The sequence below is a fragment of the Cololabis saira genome, chromosome 23 (genome assembly GCF_033807715.1).
Source record: "Cololabis saira isolate AMF1-May2022 chromosome 23, fColSai1.1, whole genome shotgun sequence".
Taxonomy (NCBI): domain Eukaryota; kingdom Metazoa; phylum Chordata; class Actinopteri; order Beloniformes; family Belonidae; genus Cololabis; species Cololabis saira.
In genome coordinates, this window is record NC_084609.1 from 6,265,792 (window position 1) to 6,287,752 (window position 21,961).

The window sequence follows — 21,961 nt, forward strand, 5'->3', positions numbered from 1 at the left end:
CAATAATGTAATCATTTTGGCCATTTCAAATGTAATAAAGCCAATAGTGTAATAATGTGCCAATAATGTAATAAAAGTTTTGAGTCAATAATGTAATAACTTTTTGCCGATAATGTAATAATTTTTTAATAATTTTTTAATACCAGGCCAATAACGTAATAACCAGCCAATAATGTAATGCCTTATTACATTATCGGCAAAAAGTTATTACGTTATTGGCTCAAAAGTTTTATTACATTATTGGCACATTATTACACTATTGGCCTTATTACATTTGAAATGGCCAAAATTATTACGTTATTGGCAGTTATTACGTTATTGGCCATTATTACGTTTTTGGTTGTAACAGGCCCTAATTAAAGAAGAATTACACTTCCCATGTAAACACAATGAGAAGGAAGCGAAGGCTCTGCAAGCTGGACCATGCACTTCAGGACTTCTGTCCTCCCTCGTCCAAACCTCGGTCAGGTCCTTTCCTGTGTTTTTTTCTGCAGGAGGAACCAAAAGCCCTGCAGAAAACATTCCAGTATACACCACATAAATGTACAAGAAACAGATACGCTGTGTGATACAGCAGCAATGAGGGGGCCGAAGTGCTGCGGTATGCAGGTACCCTCATATCCCCACCCCCCCAGTCGCCGGGCCCCCCTACCCCCCCAGACTCGGTTCTCAGGTTGTTTCCCTCCAGGATCTCTAACGGTGTGAGTTGACACATCAACACTTCTGTTTATCAAAGCATTTATCACCTCACCGCTTCCCTGCCGGAGCCCCTCAGAGGAAGCAGGAGCCCCCCCCCCCACAAACACACACACACCAGCACCTGCAGGGGAGGGGGGGGATGTTGTTGACCTGGTCGCTGATTTGAATGACTTTAACAGAGACAGGATCTGCAGGTCAACTACCAGCATGTGTTCCCCCCTCGACTGTTTCATCTCACCGCCGACGCCGGGCTTTGTGGGAAAATTACCACTTTTACTGTATCTACGTTTTTTTTTGTTCTTTATTTAGCACAAAGAATGTAAAGATCAAGGCAGGGTGAAAAGGGTATGGAATTAGGAAATAATTACAGCAACAATGGTGAAGAAAACAGATTCACACAAGAAACAAAAGCAAACAAAAAGCACCAGGACAGCAAGGTACAATAAAATCAAAAGAGCAAGGACTGAGTTATGGATGAGAGCAGTTTCTTGGCAACCCTAATCATATTATCAATCTTTTTCATAGATTTAAGTAGTTGGTAAAAAAAAGTAAAAAATATAGTAAAGGAGAGAGTATTTCCACTCCACTTTCAAGTGTGAATATGATATTTACCCAAAATAATCACCAGGTTGATAATGTTTGGATATTTAGGATCCAAGTTATCCATATAATAAATAACATAATTGTAAGCAAAAACAGGAATTTCATCAATTATGAATGTCAGACCAAAAGGACTTTGTAAAAGAGCAATTGAAAAAAAGATGTTCAATGGTCTCGGCCTCAGAAGAACACAATATGCAAGGATCAACTTCCAATTTAAACCTTCTGTGTAACAAATCATTAACAGGATAAATAGCTGTTTCTATTTTAAAGTGGGTTTCCTTGACTGTAGGGGCAATTGGTAACGATACGTAAAAAGAGAAGGAACTTTTTTACTGCAAGTAATTTAGTCTTCTTGGTTATCAGCAAACTACTAACTGAGTACTTGACAAGTACTTGTTCAGTGGTTTGGAGGGTTGAGTCTGTCAGAACAAACGATGGGCAGCGTTTCAGCGATCTGTGAAGAAAAACACGTCTACAAGCGCTGAAACTATTTCAGAGCAGCGTCCCTCATGCAGAAGTGTGAAGACTTGGCTTATCTCATCATCTGCAGTGTTATGTGAGGATTCTGAGAACTGGGGGGGGGGGGGGCTTCTGGGCGCACGGGGGCAAGGCTGAAAATCAATATTGGATGCCAGAGATCTTCGGGCCCTCAGGCAGCGCTCCATTAAAAACAGGCCCGGTTCTGTAATGGAAAACACGGCACGGCCTCGGGAGCCCGTCCAGACATCTCTGACGAAGAAAACACCGAACTGACGCAGGTTAAAGCTCCGTCATGTGAAGAAGAAGGGATTTATGTACCTGATCTAAAAAAAAAAAAAGGTCCTCTCTCAGTTAAAGTTCATTTAAAAGGAACTGAACCATATTAGAAAACTGTCTGGTGGTCGGATGACTTGAAATCTGCAGTTCCTTTGCAGGCTTTTGGCTAAAACTATGAGAGACCAACTTCTTATCAGTCAGTACGTTTACATGCACTAACAGAAAGTCGAATTGTTGCCTTAATCTGACTGATATTGAAGTTTTCTAAGCCATGTTTACACCTTAGCCGGGCTGTAGTCGAACTGAACTGAAGCTGTTGAGATGGAGATTTTAGTGCCAGATAATTCGTCCTAATCTGAGTTATTCCAGCATGTATAACAACCCACGCTTAGCCGAGTTAGCGACCCCCCCCCCCCTCCCATTCAGGAAGTGACGTGAAGTGAGTGAAGTGAAAGCCAGAATATCAACACAGTAGGAGAAGAAGAAGACGGACAACAAAGAACTAATGGGAAGAACGCCTACGCAAAAGTGTGTGTGGCGCCACCTAGTGTCGTGGAGTCAAACACACATCACTCAATAATCGATTGTCTTCTTGCAAAAGTTTACTTGGATTTCTGGGAAACTCCAGTAAAGGGGATCTATTATGAAAAACCAGTTTTCTCTTGCTTTAACATATATAAAGTGGTCTCCCCTCAGCCTGCCAACTCAGAGAAGGAGGAAAGCAACCAAATTCTGCAGTGTCTGTACAGCCGCCCGGATGAGCCATCCAGTGTGATGTGGCTTCTATGAGCCGTTCAGATTCTGCTCCCTTTCGTTACGTAAGGAAAATGCGATTTACATACCGGTAGGTTAGCCTCCGATGCGTGAAACCACGTCCACAACTAACTCCGCCGGCCGGAGCTTCCGCCATTTTTTCGTAGCGGTGTATCGCGTCATTCAGGCAGCCAATCAGCACAGTACCTCCTCATCATAGCCCCGCCCACTGGCTGAATTTCTAATTTATTTAGCAAAAACAATAAAAAGCTTGTTTTTAAGACATTCAAGGCCTGTTTAAAATAGGTATTAGATGCCATAATAGGTCCCCTTTAATTAGATTGTTGCCAGTAGCTGGATTTAGATGTAGCCTGTAACCAGACTGAATGACCCTGAGCCTGTAGAGTTACACCCAGAGTTACATTTATAACTACAAATTAAAGGAGCTTGAGGCTCCTTTTAAGAAATGAGACTATCTAGCGCCACCCTTCACCACGACGGCCGTTGGGGGTACTGCAGCCAACAGTGAAGCCGGCACGGGAGAACGGGGAGAACGCACATGCAGCGTCATGTGACGTCACATCCGCAGCCCAGCGCGGGAAATTCGGGACCGAATTGCAGCACATTTTGCAGCACACAGCCTGTTCAAGGCAACGGAGAGATACACTAGAGGGCTCATTCTTTTGGGTTTGGAACGCTTCATCTGACATTATTACTAGAAAACTTAAAATGTATACAGATTTTTTTCATAAATCTTGCCACAATCCTGCCTCATGCTCCTTTAACCTTCTTAGGTTGTTTCCTGTTTCCTCCTTTATCTGAGCTTGGGACCAGCAACAGTGACCCAGAAGAGACGGCAGTACCTGCAGCTCAATAAGAAGAAGCACCAGTCTCATGCAGAACTCAGACCCGGTGCAGTTCCTCAACTGGCCACTAGGGGGGAATGTCCAACTTTTGAGTAGAAACAAACATATTTATAGCTAAATTGAGTTTTAACCTCACTGTTTGTGAAGGAAGGCTTTGCATCTTTCAGCAAGACGATGCTGATAATGCGATGTGTTTGGACACGTGTATGCGAGGGAGTTTACACCAGGGAGGACGTGTACGCAACCTCTGCATGATGTCTCGTTCCACCGATCGTCACATTAATGATTTAGCAACACAAGTCCGTAATCCAGTCCATCATGGACCAGAACATCTCCGAAAAGCCACAGAGTCATGAATGTCGTCACATTTTATTTTCTGTTCTCCGAGACCACGGAAGTTTCAAACAGACAAACTGACCGTAATGTCACTGGGTACCTGAATGGGTTTTGGCGCTGATCCGTTTGGCCTGCAGTCCAGACCTTTCATCGAGTTAAATCATTTGGCCTCTCGTGAAATGACGAAGACTTTAGCTCCAGTCCAACATCAAACAGGGAACGGGACAACGTTCCTCCTCTTCAGTTCCCAGATGTAGATGGACCTTTATTAAAGTATGAGGGGGATCGTAGCCGCTGATAAACATGCCCCCCATACCAACGTTTTTCAGATGAATTTAAACATCTAATATCTTTCTTTTGTGCCAGGTCACAACTCCGCGGGGTTCAGGGTTCACAACATCCCGTCCTGCATGCCGAGGGCGGGGATGCTACGGCTATTAGAGAAATTACTCCCGTCTTGCTTTGTCCTGAATTGGTTTTCTTAACTCTTTCCAGGACTGTGCCCCCCCACGCCCCTCATCTACAGCGTGTTATCGGTCCAAAAATGACACTGCAGGCTGAGTCATGCATCGCTGTAATAAACAGAGTCGAAGGAACGCCGGTTGCTAACCAGAAACGAGACCTCAAAGGAGAGACAACAAACAAAAACAGTTGCCCAGGCCACATACTCACGCACACACACACATACACACACACTCACAAAAAAGGGAAGATGTCTATATTCTTTAATTGGCCACTTTATAAGTGTTCTTTCATGCCAGCGAACATTGATTACGTGAAAACCTCTAATCGGTAATGCGATCAGTCCTGGGAGGTAAAAGCTGTGACATCACGACTTATCTGATCATATCTCGTTCCTTTCATGCACATTTATTCTCCTGGAGAAAAAGATAAAAACTCCCTCCGGCCGTTGTTAGAAACCAATTTGCAAAGCAGATGAAGTTTTTTTCTTCTATGAATAATTACTATCGAGCCTTTTAAAGTCTGTATTTAAAAAAAAGCGCACATTAAACATTGATGGAAACACAACTTTTGGCCTACTTCCCACTCGATCCGTTACGTTTGTAAAACATCATCCTGATATGTGTTAATGATCTCAAACACCACTTCAACAACCTCCTTGTTGCATCTCCAGTCCAATTTGACAAACGATGGTCCCGTTTAGAGTAAAAAAAAAAGGCAAAGTGTTGCCTTAGGACTGAACCTCTTCATCGTGATTGACAAGCCTCTGCTTTATGGATGCCCGTAGTTTCAGCAGGATCTGTTTCAGACTACCCCCACCCCCCCATCGCACCATTGCTCATCATATCCAGTTTCAGATGGTGGTGACAGGCAGTGGGTGAAGCTATATTTACATATACACAGACATGTCTTGGACAGTTTACAGTTTGCATTATAGAGTCATATATTCCACATGAAATCACACGTTGGCCTCGAGGCCTCTGGAGTAAGAATTTGACTGGCTTAAGTCGACCAGAAGGTCCCTGATTGATCTAGAAAGTCCAATCAAATCTAGTGCCTAGCTCTGTCTGGCTGGTCTTCAGCAGGAGGCCCCCCCCTTATGATCCAGGTCCTGGTCCAGGTTTCTTCCCTCCTAAAGGTGAGTTTTCCTTGCCACTATTTGGTTTAAGGTTTTTCTCCCACTATGGGAGTTTTTACCTGCCCTTGTTTATGTAATAATTGCTCGGGGTTCATGTTCTGGGTCTCTGGAAAGATCCTAGAGACACCTTCTGTTGTATTAGACGCTATAGAAATAAAATTGAATTGAACCGGCAGCTTATTCATCACTTATATTTGGTGTAATAGTTCAACAAGTGCTTCGATGTTGATATGAAGAGTGGTGCTGGAGGTTGAGTTGGGTTGGGACCCGTTGTGGAGATTCTACACCAGTCTGTTGTGGGGAAGAGGGGATGAGTAGTGGCTCCTCCGCGGGAATCCTCCTCGGAGACGAGGTCAGAGGCTCTGTCATCGGGGATGTTGGGTTGCGAGAGGCGCCAGTGGAGGGGGGTTCAGGCATCTGCTTTTATGCCTCTGGACACCCTCTTAGGAAGGTGTTTCAGGCAGGGCGGGGGGGTGGTTGGGGGTCACATCTTTCAGTTTCCTTTAGCTTGGAGAGCGTCAAAGAAGATCTTGGCCCTAACGGCAGAAAACAGTGTGTTCTGGGTCTCCGGAAAGTGCCTAAAGACAAATTTTGTTGTAATAGACGCCATGTAAATAAAATTGAATTGAATTGAATAGTGATAAGAGATATACCCCGGAAAAACCAGCGTGGGTCGAAAGGAAAGCTGTAGCCTAAATAATTAGAAGAGGGATTGATTTCTCTAAGATGAAAAAGCAGGTTTCGTACTGGTGTGGGATTCCTTTGATGGTTGAGGGACGACCGAGGGAACAGAGGGGACCTCTGACCCGCAGGTCAATCCTTAGGTTAGGGTCCTTTCTAACCACCGGTGTATGTGTGATTCACGGGATTTGATGTTACCTGTTTCCCGTTACTCTGGGTAACGAGTGCTACCGTGCTCCAGAGGATGTTGGTTCTTCTCTGACCACATTCGATTTTTGGAGAGAACGCATGTGCAACGCTAGCTCACATCGGAAAACCGAACAATTTCAAATTGTTTTCTACTTCCGATCTTGAGTCGTTGAGCATTGAAGTCTGACCTGATACAAGCCGACGCTGTCGTAACCATGACTGCTCCTTAGCAACGAGTTGGTGTCCAGCAACTCACCTAGACGTGTACTTCCTCCCGTTGGACACTAGGGGGCGTGTTACACACACCTTCTTATATCTCAGGTCCTTTAAATGTCCAGAGACCTTCTGGGGCTCTTAAGTCAGTTGACCAACTTCAGGTGTTTTATGTTTTACGTTGTCCTGTTCTGTTTTCCTTTCGCTTGTACAGCCCTTTGGGCAGTTGTTGTTGTCTTTAAAGTGCTTTATAAATAAACTAAACTTGACTTGACAGTTATGTAGAAATGAGGCGGGAGAAGTTTTGCAACTATCTCGGAGATCATTGATGAATTAAAGGGCGTCTGGGTAAAGTTGCTTTCGTCAACGAAAATTATGACAAAATATTTTCGTTAATTAACCTTTATCACCTGAGGAAAATTAGACGCAACGAAAAGGCTGGTCATGTGACGATAACGATAATTAAATATATAATGCAATATTGTAGAGGAATAAAAACGAGACTAAAATGTAAAACCGAATGTGTCGTTGAAAAAGAAAAAGTCGACTGAAACTTGACACGACTAAAAGGAGAATGAACGTGACTAAAACTAATAAAAACTAAAATGATAACTTGACCCAAAGACTAGACTAAAACTAAGATTGAAACAGGCTGACAGACAGAAACCACACTACCACAGATGGTGGTGGAGGTGAAACTCCAAACAGAGCACATGGTGAAATAAAGGGAAAAGTTTTTTTTTTGGCAGATAAAACAAAAAAAATGATGAGTACAAAAAAAAGGAAGCGGGCGCGGAAGAGTCAACGCTATAAATCTCCACCGTTCACAGCGCTTCCTACCCACCAGGGTGGCTTCATCACTGCTCTCAAGTCCCCCCTCCAGCGCTCCCTCCCTCTCTCTCAGCTGCTCTGCCTTCCTTCCCTCCCCTCCCTATTTCGCGTGGATGGTGTAGCTCTCCGGCAGTCTGCTGGAGCCGCACACACGGATTAGAGGGCTGCCTCGCGTCAGCCAGCGTCTGAACGGAGAGAGAGAGGAGCAGCAGCCGTCGGTCGGAGAGAGGACGCCTGCAGCAGGAGCAGGAGCAGCAGGAGGACCAGCCTTGGTTGGATAATTGTTCTGCTGGAGCCTGACGGAGGTGAAGCACCTCGCCTCACCGAGCCGGAGCAGCACCTGGGGGGGAGGACGGAGAAACCAGAGGCACCGGAGAGCCTCCACCCGGGGAGCCATGTGAGCGGCGCTCGCCCCTCGGCCAACTTCACACCACTCAACTCCCCCTAAGTGTCTGCCCTCGGAGCTGGGGAGGGACAGCCAGGACCCCCAACCCCTCCCCTCCCCTGTTCTCCCTGCTGGAACCCGCAACACTTTCCAGGCTCTTGTGGAGGGACCCCTATAGTCACCCCCCCCCACCGGGCTGGAGGCGGCTCCCCAGCACCATGGATTACCTGCTGGGGGTGGTGGTGGTGCTGCTGTGCGGGGCGGCAGGAGCGGAGCCCCGGCACAACGTACCCAGACTAAGGCTGTCGTACAAGGGTAAGCCCGTTTTCTGCCCCCCCTCAATCCCCCTTACCGGGGCTTTTAACACACACCGGTTCATTCCTCTCGCCCGTGGGTGGCCCTCTCATGCTCTTCATCTCCTCACCACGCTGAAAAGTCCCTCTCTCTTCCTTTATCTGAGTCTATTTCTGCCTTTTTCTAACTCTCTCCTCCGCCTTCTTTTCTTTTCTTTATAACTCACCGTTCTCCTTTACGGATAGTCAAACTGCTTCCATATGCCGAGGAAAGGGGGCTCCCGGGCTGAAATTAAATGTATATATTGGCCCCCGACCCTTTTTCTGCTGGTACTGTACGACCCTGTTAAGTGCTCTGTTTTAATGGCTTCTGTCCCAAAAGCTCCTAAAATAAAAATAAAAAAGGCAAAAAAGAGGGTGAAATGGGGGGGTCTCTGTCAATCAAGACTTGGGGCCCGTATTCAAGGGGCCAAACTGCTTCCTCGGTTTAAATTCATTCAGATTCGACCTCGGGCGTCTCTCTACTATCGTGCACGTGTACGTTTTTGACGTATACAGCAAACATGTTATTCTCTCTCTCCTTCTGTGTTATTTTGAGGGGAGACTGCGGAGCGCCGGCTCTTCCTCTCCTCCTCCTCCTCCTCCTCCCTCCGTCCCTATCCCTCTCTCTCTCCGTCTCGTCTCCTCTCTCACACCCCGCACTAAATCAGGCTCTTTGTAATAGCAGACTTTTCATCTCGGCCAGAAATAACTGGCAACATTTTTGCCATATTTTGGGAATTTTCTCTTTTTTTCTTCTCCTTTTTTTTTGGACTGAAAGTATACGGCTCGGAGTGTGGTCTCGCTCCGTCCTTTATTTTAGTCCCGTTTGGGGCCAAATCACGCCCTCTGAAAATTTATGAACGGGGCTAATTTGCGGCTGACAGCAGTGTGTGCGCTTGATTGTCACCCAAAGATCTGGTTCTTCGGCCCGTTTCGATTTATTTCCAGCGAGCATTAAACGTCACGCGGGGGAGAGAAAATTCTGTTTGCCACTAATTCGATCTCTATCTTTAGCCGAGACGTTTAGCTTAAACTTATGTTTAGAGGCCTGCTATATGACATGTTTTATTCTCTCCAAAGGAGTGCAAGTTGTAATTTTGAGGGTTGTATATTTTCCTTTATCACCCTTTTCGGCTTGTTTTAAAATCTAAAATAAAAGCGTGGCTGAAGGGAGAGTTTTTCGGCTCCGCGTGGCGAGGACGTCACGGCGCGTCAGGCGAACCGTGTGAAGGAAACGAAGCCGGAGGGAACCAGAGCTGAACTTACCTGCTGTAAGTCATACATCCCTGGGGCTCCATCACGTCAGCTGACACCAAGCCCAGCCTGTAGGCATGATGGGAAAATGTCAACTCCTCTCCTTTCCCTTCGCGCAGCCATCTGTTTAAAGAATGTGGACGCGGTTCCCTCCTTCCTGCAACCCCCCCCCCGCGATGCTCTTCGCTGCTTGGTCTGACAGGCGAACGTGTTGCTGACAGCAGCGTCAGACAAAAGATGTGCCACCGAGCATCAAAGTGTGTGCTGACTGATGGACGTGCGTCGCGGCCCGTCTTTCTAGACAAATCGTACTTTTTTACTCCTTTAAAAGAACATTAAAGCCGTTTTTATCTGTTTCCCCGACTGTTGTGGATACTCAACAGCCTCGTCTGGCAGTTTTCTCTCCCTGGACTGTGAACGGCGTCTCGGCGGATGTGTTTTAGTGCAGCAGACACATGTCAGGTGTTTGTCCTCGTATAATTAGACACCTGGTTTCTCAAGGACTAGGAACTCCGAAGCTAACAAGCTGTATGAGACAAATTGATGCAGATCATGAATGCAACAACAAACGTGTTATGGACTAGAAACTCAGACTCCAGATTCCAACAACAGCAAAACCTCACTGAGCTACGAGCAGAAGAAGTCTCTGTGGCCTTATATCAACATATTTAGAAACGTCTGATTGGTTTATACATGAATCAATGGGGATTTGTGGACTTCCCATCAACCCCATCAGCTGTGGCAAGTCCACAGAGATGTCAATCATTCAGATTGATCACTCCAGAACTACATCCTCACGTGTCCACAGCTCATTGGGTGTTCTACATGGGAGCACATACACCCCTTTTCCACCAAACCGGTTCCTGGGCTGGTTCTGGCCCAGTGCTAGTTCTGGTTCAAAACTCGTTCAACTTGTGAACCAGCTGAGAAGCTTGTTTTTCCATATCTTGGGGTGCTAACAGGAGTCACATCGCTGCGTTGGTGTGAAAGTTGAAGCAACAACAATGTATTTGCTCTAATAGGACTTGGTCCACGTAGCACCTCCGTGGACACATCTAGAAAGTCTCCCCACATCTAACCCTAACCCTAACCCTAACCACTGCTGCTTTGCTGCATCCAGATTCATTCTTATTTGAAAATGTCTCCGGTTTGGTGGAAAAGGCTTAATAAGAACTCAGCAGACCCCAAAATGGTTAAATCTGAAAGAATCCAACACTTTTTATGACATATATATAAAATAAAACATGTTTTATAGTTTATAGTTTGTGTCACTCTAAAATCTCACTGCTGCTAGGTGGAAATCAGTCGGTAAAATAAATGGTGAGATGAGGTTTAAGTTGAATCTCTGACCAAGGCCTCGTTTGGAAGGGGCTGATGGTCCCGCCGAGTTTTCCCAGAAGAATGCGTGACCCGCCGGCTGCCGTGGTCTCGTGTTTTTATGCTCGGTCCGAGGCGTATCGTGTGCCACGTTTCGTCTCATGTGTCCTGGGTCCCACAGGTGTTTGATGGCTCCCAAGATGTCTGTCAGGAGACAACGCTCCGTCAACGCCGCCCGCATTGTGGCGGATGGTGGTGGCGGCGGCGGAGCAGGGGGGGGATGAGATCTGCCTTTCACGATGCATATGCTGGCAGGCGTCCAGGAGATGAGGGAGAAGGAAGGGAGGCGGGTCGTTAAGTGAAGTGTCACTCAACCCCCTCGCCCCGCGTCAAGCCAGCATGGTAATTAAGTCAAATAAACAACGGCGAGGAATCCTCCGGGGACGGACAGTCAAACAAGCAGATCTCCGGAGCGAGGCCCTGGAGTCGGGCGATCGCATTCCCAGGACTGCGGTTTGGACCCGGCAGATAAAAACAGGAGAGAAATTGAAAAGAATGGCATGAAATCCCTCCCGGAGGGGCTGATGGGAAGCCCTCGCACGGAGACGACAGGGACGGAGGCAGGTGGATGAAACGACCTCTCGAGGGACGGTCATCCGAGCGATCGGGGAGTCAATGATTTCCCAGCGGGGGTCAGTTACATGTTCAGGTTGTCATGTGGGTACGGAGGGCTGATCGCAGGAGTTAATAATTTCCTCTCCTCCTCCAGACTGAAACAGCACCTAGTTTTCAAACCTCTCGGCCGAATATCAGGCAAGGAAACACTTAATCTGGTCCAGGGGCTGACCTGGCAGTGGATGCTGGGTAATCACTGCCTGGAATCTCCGAGACCGAGGACATTACTGCATTTCCTTTTTAAAAAATCCAAAGGATCAGCGTGGATCAGCAACATACCTGCACACGGCCACATTCCTGCAGGGCTCTGCCTCCGATCGCAGCCGCTAGGTGTAACACTGACCCCTAAAGGTCGAGATGGGAACTTACAAGGGAGGAAGAGGCAAACCTCAACCAAAGGTCGTGTCCGTGCAAATTTATCAGAGTCTGAGAAACAAGTCTGGAACCGACGAGGAGGCAGATGAGCTTTGAGGAATCTGGAAATAGATGCTTGGCGTAGAACCGCACTCAGGACGGTCGTGGCGAGGTTGAACGCAGCCTTGTGAGTCTGCCGCTCTTCACACGTGATATTTATCCCCTGATACGCGCAGAAGCATGTGAGTGCCACTCACCGCGTCTATCGGCCGGCTTGGCGGATGTGGATAATTACAAGGTGTTCTCCCGAAGCGCCAACTTTGGAGATGCCTGCCACCACCTCCTCCTCTTCCTCCCTCTCTTTCAGGGAGCCGCAACGCCGCAAACCCCTAAGTGTAATCTTCATGCAGGGTTTCTCTTTCCCCCCCCTCCCTCGACATGTCTTCTCCTCCTGTCTCCTTGATTGCAGCTCTGTTGATACATGTCCTGCTTCTTCCTTTGGTCAGACACCCACACGCTCCGCGCTGCCCTTCGTCTCGGCTCCCACGCATCGGCTCATCTCTAGCAACGACCCGACGTTCAGCCGTGGCCCCGGGTTCACCTCCTCCGCTTCCTTCCCTTGACTCAAAACCCCGAACCGCAGAGTTCGTTACGATCCCATCAGCTCGGAGATGAAAGCTCGGGCGCGAGCACAACTCGCGCCGGCGCTCGTAACCTCACAGATAATTGTGCAATGACACAGCTCTGCTTACAAAACAGCCAGCCATTCATCAAGCCGGTCCCTTGTTTGCGTTACGGGCCCTGGGTGGTGCCGGTAATCAGATTATTCTCAGCTGAAATGATGATGTGGCAAGTTTCCTCCGCTCCCACTTCTGTCACTCCTTATTAGTCATGTTCAAACGTTGGCTCTTTTCTGCAGAAAGGCTGTATTTACTCAGGTTTGCTTGTGAATCATCCTCTGGGTCTCGCTGCACGAGAAAACCAGTCCGAACGTCCGTATTTCAGATGTTGCTGCAAAAATGACATCTGAAACGAGGACAAGCGAGATCCACTGATGTGCGCGGCGAGGATGAGCTCGTCACCCTGGGCAACCGAGCATCTGGGACCTGGTAGGGTCGAGTGCTAATGGCTACCTGTCGGCTAAAGGTCTGACTAGTTAACTTGAGGCGTTTTTAGATCGGATCCTGCTAATATCGCGTCAGGTAATGTAAACGTAAGTCAGACAGGTGTAGTTTTCAAAACTACGATGGATGAACGTCGTTATGAGCGTTTATTAGTCGGGCTTTGCTCGTTGCAAAGACCCGTTTGTCATCTTTGTGTCCAGTTTGTTTTTGTGCTTCCTGACATACTTGGGTTTATGGCATCCTCGTCTCCCCAGTTACTCATGTAGTAAATATAGATCCTACCTGTGACCTCCTGCTGTTGTTACTCTCAAAGTTTATTTATATAGCACCTTTCACAGACAACGGAATGTCACAAGATGCTTCACAAAAAATAAACAACATCAATAATAACACAAATAAAATACTACAATAAAAGTAAAAATACGATAAAAACATGACAATACCCATAAAAAAAGTACATAAAATCAACATGGTGGTCATAAAACAAACCTCTCACTACAAATGTTTCAAAGCTCGGAGAAACAGGTGGGTTTTAAGTTTGTTCTTAAAAGCATCGATTCCAGAGTCCAGAGATCGTAGAGACAGCTATATATAAATGTATAATATTATTATACATTTATTATCATTTATATAATAATCATATATTAATTATTTATAAAATAATAGTAAATACATTAATTAAAAAAACCTCCCCTGGTGGGTCGTACTCAGGTTACGTCATCTACAAACCCTTCCCGCCACCCGCCACCCCGCGTTAGTTCTGTTTACGTTAGACCTGACCCATTAAGGTTAAGATCATTCAGACTGTCATCTAGCTCCAGAGCTACATCCTTATGCAAAAGTGCCCCCCACCGCGTCAGCCGATGTAAAAGGGTTCTGTTTTCGGTATTTCTGGGATCAAGTTGATTTCCTTAAGCCATTAAGCCCCCTTGTGGCGGCGATAGGAATTGCAGTCCTAATGCATGTTTCACCTTAAAGCGCTGTCGTTCAGTTTTTGTATAAAAATTAGCGGTGGGACTCGATTAAAAAAAAAAATTTGAATTAATTAGAGGCTTTGTAATGAATTAATCGCATTAAATATCAATATTTGACACGAGAAGCAACATTTTTCAATTTAAATGGATTTTGGTGTATGACTGAATCATTGAATTGACACATAAATGAGCTTAAACAACAAAATTGTGTTTATTTTGATAACTGAATGTTAACATAAAGTGCAATATGAATAATAGGAATATGATTGCATTGTCCACAAGGCACAAACTTAAATTCAAGTTGGCTATATTCAAGCTTTTCCAGGACTTTTTGTAAACTTTCTATGTCTTAAACACATTTGTTTTTGTTTAGTAAAATTAAAAAACTAGGAGTGTCGTCTGTGCTAGCTGCAACATGTTTGGCATTGTGGTGCTAGCGAAGGCTGGAAGAACTCCGCTGATAGGCAAATTCTTTCTTGCACAATTTGCACACAACTGTGCTTTTATCCAGGTTTCCACTCAGTAGTTTTTTAAAACTAAAGTTTCTGCCCACCGAACCGAGCAACCACTTCCAATGCGTTATTTTTCTGTAATTAATTAATTGTAATTAACACGATAAAGTCCCAGCCCTAATGAAAATACAACGATGCAGAAACAGAATTAAATCCCCTGTTGGGGTCGGCCACGTTTGACTTGTTTTATGAGGTCTCGTTTGCGTGTCTTTCAGAGTTTTGAGTCGTTTATATACCGTCATGGACCCTTGGCTCGAGGCGATGTCGAAAATGAAATCGTGTCTATACAAACGAGCATTTTTAGTCTGCGAGAGCACAAGCGTTGTATCTGCACACTCGGAGAGGAAAATATCTTGTGTCTTTGCATCTGCGTGTGGGACGTAGGCTTGAGTTACAGCGTCGGTGGAAACGCGTGTATGGAGGGGTCGCGCCACCTGCTAAAGTCCGTCAGTCGGATGGAAAAAGGGTGCACCGTTCGATCGTGTTACCAACCAAGGGGGCATCTCTGCAGGAAGACAAAGATGGGGGGGGTTGCATACTTAGATGTTGAATAAATGGAAGGTTTTAGATGTTATTTATCATAATTACAGCCAGTCGTACTACTTCAGAGGTAGAAGTATGAGGGGAAAATTGAAAATCAGCTTCTTTTTCTGACAGTTCATAAATGGGATTTTAGTCATCATCACTTTCAATAAAATGCAAACAGGCCTCGTTTATAACGCGGCGATTTGTGACAAAAAGATCCTCAGACGCTGCTGCCGGGAGCCTCAGCCCGTGGACTCGTCTCCGAGAGCTTCGTCTGCCTCATTGTGTTGGCTGTCACACTTCTCCGGGGCTACGTTCGCGTCTGCAGCCTCGCCTCATTAATTCCTAATAAAATGGCAGCGCTGACATTCGGCTGCGCCGCGCGGGCTGACAGGCAGCTCTAACAGGCACCGGCTCCAGACACGACCACGGCGACCACAGCCGGGTTCCTCTCCAGGTCCATCCATCACAGTTTCTGGCGGCAGCGGCGGAGCCTCTCCGTTTATGAAGCCTGTTTTAGGCTGAGCCCGTCCCGCCTGCTGGTTCCGTCCCAGCGGGTTCACGTATTTGCAGATAGTCTGTGTGTGTTTTCCTGGGAGGTAACCAGCCTGGTTACACCGTGAGCGTTTAGTGGGCTTTCTGCGGCCGGGCCCCGGGCCGTCCGTGGTCGCGGCGCTGGTCTGCGGTCCCGCCGTCCAATGACAGGAGGAGACTCAGCGCTAATGAGACGGTTCCATATTTGACCGCTTTTTGTTGTGTGGGAGCCGTTTCTTTCACGAGCGTTTTCTCATGTTTCTGCCCTCGTGCGTCGCCATCATCCACCGAGCTTTCCCTCTGCCGTTGGCTTCATCGTCCTCGGGCCTCTGCTTTTCTCATCCTGGCCTCTCGTGCTCCGGCTCCCCGAGGGGGAACGGGAATGCTGTGAGATCACGAGGAAGTCAAACACTCGGGTTGAGGAGGGTGAATGTTGAAATTCAACACATACTTGGACGGCTCCGGCGCTGGCTGCGGTTCGGGGGTGTGGTCACGCGTCCGTGCTCGTCCTCCTCGCTGCTCTTTACTCCCCTCGCTCGAGTCGATGTGACAGCATATCGATGTGTCTCAGAGGTTCAAAACTATGAATCACAGTTGTGACTCACGGTTTGTGAAGAATTGGAATTGGAAATCCTGTTTTTTTGTGGATGAACATGACATTTCCTCTTTTTTTAATACTCAGAGGTACCAGCAATGACAGGCCAGAAGCCTATAAGCCAGTTTTCTCATCATTGTATGAAGCTTTTTTTGTTTTTAAACATATATATGAGGGGGATGGGGGGTCTGAAATGACACACAACGGGTACACAGGCTTTGGAATCTGCAAGAGAGAAAACAAACAAACAGAAACGGGAGAATCCAGGCAGAAACACAAACAGCAACCAGTCCAGGTCGCTAAATCTTATTATTTGTCCCCAAAACTGTGGAGTGAGGATGTAGGTGAGGGAACAGGTGTGTACAGTATGTCTGTGTAACTGTGTGTCTGCGAAGTGAAAGCCAGGCTTTACTTGAAAGGCTATTTAACAAAAAGGAGTGTTTAAGAGCAGTTAAGGAACGGGACACACCAACTTGACGGCCGACCGTCGGCAGAAAAGCAGTCCGGCTCCCGAAAAATACTCCCCACCCCGAGGCCGACTGAAATGTACATTTTGCACGTGAATGAGACGTAATACCTCCCCATAACTGCATGCGGTGCTAATCTATGATGTCGCCCAGAAAGGAAAGAAGAACCGGAAACGAGTCCTGAACTGAGCCGTTTTCATGTCTGATAGAAGTGAAGAAGGATCGAAGATACGATGCTGATAGAGAAAATGTAGTAGTAATCCCTCGCTGTAACGCGGTTCACCTTTCACGTCTCGCTGCTTCACGGATTTGCATTGTGTCTCCCCGCTTCTTCACTTCCTGTGTGTAAATAACGTTACGGTTTAATATGTACATGTACGTAAAACAGCTTGCCAAATTTAAGTTTGCAAATTTTCTCCAAAACCCATAATGACAAAATCGTTCTGCATCGATTCTCCTGTTCAAATCCAGTCACGGTGCTGAAAATAAAGGTTACTACTTCACGGATTTCACCTATCACGGTTTCTTTTTGGGACGTAACCCCCGCGAGAAAGGACGGATTACTGTACAATCAAACACAAGCCAAACCGATGCCACGATAGAGTAGTTTACCATCTGTACCATCGATGTTTAACTAGTTTACCATCGAGTTTACCATCGTCATGTCCAGTTAACTCTGATCCGTTAGTCGAGGGATTCTATATGTCAAATCGGCCAAAATGAGCCTGAGACCCACCAACCTGACCCGAGTCACCGACCTCGTCCAACAGCCGATTTTGGGCTTTGTGTGATTCTTTGGTCAAACTAGGGTTCATTGTTTGGTCGTCACAGAGTGGTACTTTAATTTGCTGCAGGATCCTCGATTTGGGGATATTTTTCTACGGTTAAAACAGTAAATTACAGGCGTGTTATGTGTCATTTATTGAGTTAACAGATCGTAACAAGAGCCACTTGTACATGTCGTTAGTCAGTGTTTTTACTTCTGATAGAAGTCAAGAAGGATCGAAGATACGATGCTGATAATGAAAATATAACACAATCAAACACAATCCAAACCGGTGCCATGATAGAGTAGTTTAGTGTTTGTACCACAGCTGTTTATTTTTACCATCGTCATGTCCAGTTAACTCTGATCCGCTAGTCGAGGTCTAGCTCTCCACCAATCAGATTGGTCATAACGGCCGACGGACGATTCTACATGTCGAATGGGCCAAAATGAGCTCCGACAGATGACTGTACGGGAAACACCAACCCGACTCGAGTCACCGATCAATAATCGCGTTGTTGTGTCCCGGTGCCGGCCTTAAGAGAGCAGAGAGAAGGTGTCCAGAACTCCTCAAACGTCCCACCGGTCCTACAACGCCGAGCACCATTGGTTCCACCTCGGACCCTGCAGGCCTCGCCGAGCGTATTAAATTGAAGCATATTACTAATAATACTACTGCTGTCATTTAGCAGACGCTATTATCCAAAGCGACTTACATCTGAAGGAACAAACGCAACTTATTGTGGTTAAGGGCCTTGCTCAGGGGCCCAAGGAGGTTCATCTCGGTTGCTTGGTTGAACCTCCTCCTCCAGAGCCAAGACCACCTCTGTAGCCACTAGACTACCACTACCACTTTATATTGAGATAAGGGCTGGGGATCAATTCAAATGTCAAGAATCGATTCGATTCTGATTCTTAAGATTCAGAATCAGGATTTGATTCCATCCGATTTGATTCCATTGCGATATCGATTTGGGTTAGTGTTATTAAAACAGTTGTTTGAGCTGTTGCATGAATTATATAACTGTGTAGTTATGCAACATATTAATACTAGTATTATATTGAGATTCAACAGCAAGTATTGCTGATAGAACTGCTTTCAGAAACAGAGTGGGTCAGAATTATCAAACAGATCCAGGGCAGCAAACAGAGACGTATGAAATCAGTTTTATTTTTTCCCACATTCCATTTTTATTTTTTCCATTTTTGGTCTATTTCGGTTTTAAATTTTTGAGAATTTGGTTTTTATGCAAATGTAACCTCCAGACAGTATATAAAATAATGAAATATAGACAATTTATGCAATTATAACTGAAAACTTTAATGTTTTCATACCTTTAAACATAATTAAAGGCAAAAACATGGCACCAGTTATTCTTGTGTCCAACAAAACATTCCTTTTTTTGGGCATAAACAAAAAAATACCAAAAGTTGTAATGTAATGATGCAAAAAAATCGATCTTTAGACATACAAATCGATTTTTAGGAATTAATATGAGAATCGATTTAGAATCAGAAAATCAATTTTTTTTCAAAACAGGCCTAGTTGACATAATCCAAGAGAATCCACGGTAACACAATTACAAGACTGAACAGGTACAGCTTGTTTGGTTTTTCTGTCTCTAGAGAACATGGGGGGTACTTAGTATTGCCCACATAGTGCTCTTCATTCATGTTAAAAGCGTAAAGTCGCTGTGATAAAAGTGTTTTATTGGTCCAAAGACCAGTTCAGTCAGGACATTGTTGTCGTTCCACGCCCATAAAAAAACAAGGATTAAAGAGACTGTTCGAGTTCTGCACGTGAACATTTGTTCACGTCTGTCAAATCTGTCAAACGTTTGTTTGGTCGTAAAAAAATCCATCAATCATCGAACTGGGATTAGACGCACACAGAGGAAGACCTTCCTCCGCCATTCAGGCGCACCTGAACGAGCACAATCCTCCGGCTGGGGCTTGTGTTGTGCAGGTTGGTCGCCGTGGAAACCGCCTCACACCTGCTACTGTGCTCAGGAGGGAGGCGAGGTGAACTTTTCAGGCGTGTGTGGGTATCCTTGAGCCTAAGATAATATTTGAACACTTTGTTGAGGGAAAAGCTCTCTGCAAATTTCCGTGGCGAGGCTCCGAAGGCTGCGAAGGCTCCGAGGCTCGTCTTTATGTTTTTCCTGCCCGACACCTGCGTTTTTCGTGGCCGCCGCCGTCATGGGAACAGCAGAATGTAATCCGTACCACACACAGAGGAAAGGGGGGGGCGCCGGACATATCGCAGGGCTGCAAGTGTTTGCTTTCTGAAAACCGGCCTCACACTTGGAAGATGTGCAGTTGGCAGCAGCGAGCAGCTCCTCAGCTGCCATTTTCTTTTCCACTGCTGTTTCTTCTTCCCCTTTATTCAGACTCAGACCTGCAGGTTTGAACAAACATCGTGATGATTCAGGGCTGTACAGTGCGACAGTTTTCATCGCATTTGCGAATAAAAATCATCCGGTGCGAAGAGAAATATGTATCCACTCGCATTTGTGCGAGTGAGTTGCGCTGGGGTCATGTTAAAAAAAGTTTGAAAATTATTATGGATGTCTCTTGACCTACATCAGCCTTTCTCAACCGGGGTGTCGTCAAAAAAATTACCTATTCTGACATTTCATATATAAACACCGTATTTTCGCGACCATACGGCCGGGGCGCCGTGTGGAAAGGCTATTAATAGTATTAATACATCCATGATCCGACCGCGCGTGGCGACTGCGCCTCGACACGCGGACCAAAATCTTACTCCGCTCAGAAGAAAGTAGTACCTTTTTGCGGTCCCGATCACGGGACTCTAGCGGGGTTTTGAGGTGTAGAGTTAAGCCTTACCTGATTGAATTAAACCTTTTTCGGGTCGTGAGTAAGATAAACAGAGGAGAACTTCTGCTGAGTTTGAGAGTACTTTACTGTCCGCTCAACAGCGTAGGATTTTAGAACATCAACACAGCAGCTAGTGCTGTATCACTCCGCCCAATTTAAAACAGACTAATCACTACAGATAAACTGACTAGTGTCATTATAGTCCCTGATTTACAGAATATAAATATGAATTACCAAAATAACCTTAACAAAAATAAATCTCCTCTTACACTTATAAGGTGAGCATGAATCAATCTTTTTTATGATGTAAAATTGTATGTATTCATTTACTTTTATTTATTTATTTAATTTTAGTTGTTACATTTCTGGAAAATAAAAAAGTCAAATCATACATGAGAGAAACTATTCAGTTTGTGGCAAAATATTTTTATTGTATGAAACTGAAGATGCATAATGCAAACCTGACATTTACTTTTAGTTCATTTTGTGGAAAATGGTTCTGGCGCTGGTACTGCTATAATATCGTATCGTTATCGTGACCTCAGTATCGTGTATCGTACCGTATCGTGAGATTAGTGTATCGTTACACCCCTACTAACTGTCCACCCGGGTGTGCTAGTACATTTTTATTTGTGCTACTAAAATTTTTAACTTGCTAGCACCAGTGCTACCATTCAAAAAAGTAGGCGTACAGCCCTGTGATTAAGTTAGCCATGGCCAGGTACTTGATGATTTTATATCTTGGTGTGATGAAGCCTTTCTTCAAATTAACGTTTCTCAAACAAAAGAGGTTTGATTTTAGACGTAAATCCCCAGTTCCTCATTGTAGTATTCTTCACAACCAGCCAGTTGAACTAGTGATCAGTTACAAATATCTCGGCGCTATAACTGATAATATGCTTAAATTTGATTTGAACTGTGATACGCTTTGGCAAAAAATGTCAACAACGCCGACGAAATGAGGGCCTTTTTTCCCCCTAAACGTGCCCCAAAAGTCACCAAATTTTGCACGCAAGCCAGGCCCGGCGAAAAATTTGATATTTCATGGTTTGCATTAATGGGCGTGGCCTAATGGCTCAACAGCGCCCCCTAGAAAACTTTGTGCCTCAAGCCCCACAATAAGGTTTGACGTACATGCACGAAAATCGGTACACACCTGTATCATGTCGCAACTTAAAGAAAAGTCTCTTGGCGCCATGGCAAAAACCGAACAGGAAGTCGGCCATTTTGAATTAATCGTGTAATTTTGGCGCAATTTATGCCATTCCTTCGGCCGCTTCTTCGCCCGAACCGTAACGTGCACCCAGGTGTGTTATACATCAAAATATGCGTCTCCATCCTGCGATGATTCTCATTACTTTTCTCAGTCAAAAGCGTTACTGATGATGATTAGTCCATATTTGATAGTCCCTACTTTCTGCCATAACTTTTGAATGGTTTGACATAAAGAGTCATGGGTGGTGTCATCGGACTTAGTTTTGAGTCCTTGACCTTCATTGGCCTGAATTAGCCCCGCCCCTTCTTCTGATTGGTCGATATTTGATAGATCCTATTTTCTGCTATAACTTTTGAATGGTTTGACATAGAGAGTCTTGGGTGGTGTCATCGGACTTAGTTTTGAGTCATTGACTTTTATTGGTGAAAATTGCACGCGCGAGGGCCCGTTCATTGCTGCTTGCAGCTTTAATTGAATCTGTTATCTCATTTTGTGTCATTTCTTGGTACGGAAATCTTGCCAGCAAGGAAAAAAACTCCCTGGGGAGAATTGTGCGTGTT

At 45.5% G+C, this 21,961-nt stretch overlaps 1 protein-coding gene across 1 annotated transcript in view; it reads left to right on the top strand.

Moving 5' to 3' along the window:
- The first annotated feature begins 7,627 nt into the window (after positions 1–7,627).
- The window catches only part of sema3aa (sema domain, immunoglobulin domain (Ig), short basic domain, secreted, (semaphorin) 3Aa), a 73,541-nt gene continuing 59,207 nt past the window's right edge, over positions 7,628–21,961 (top strand). The window contains exon 1 of the mRNA XM_061715191.1: positions 7,628–8,227. Within this exon, the coding sequence (XP_061571175.1) occupies positions 8,131–8,227 (97 nt within the window). The 5' untranslated portion in view covers positions 7,628–8,130. The remainder of the gene's footprint in view (positions 8,228–21,961) is intronic.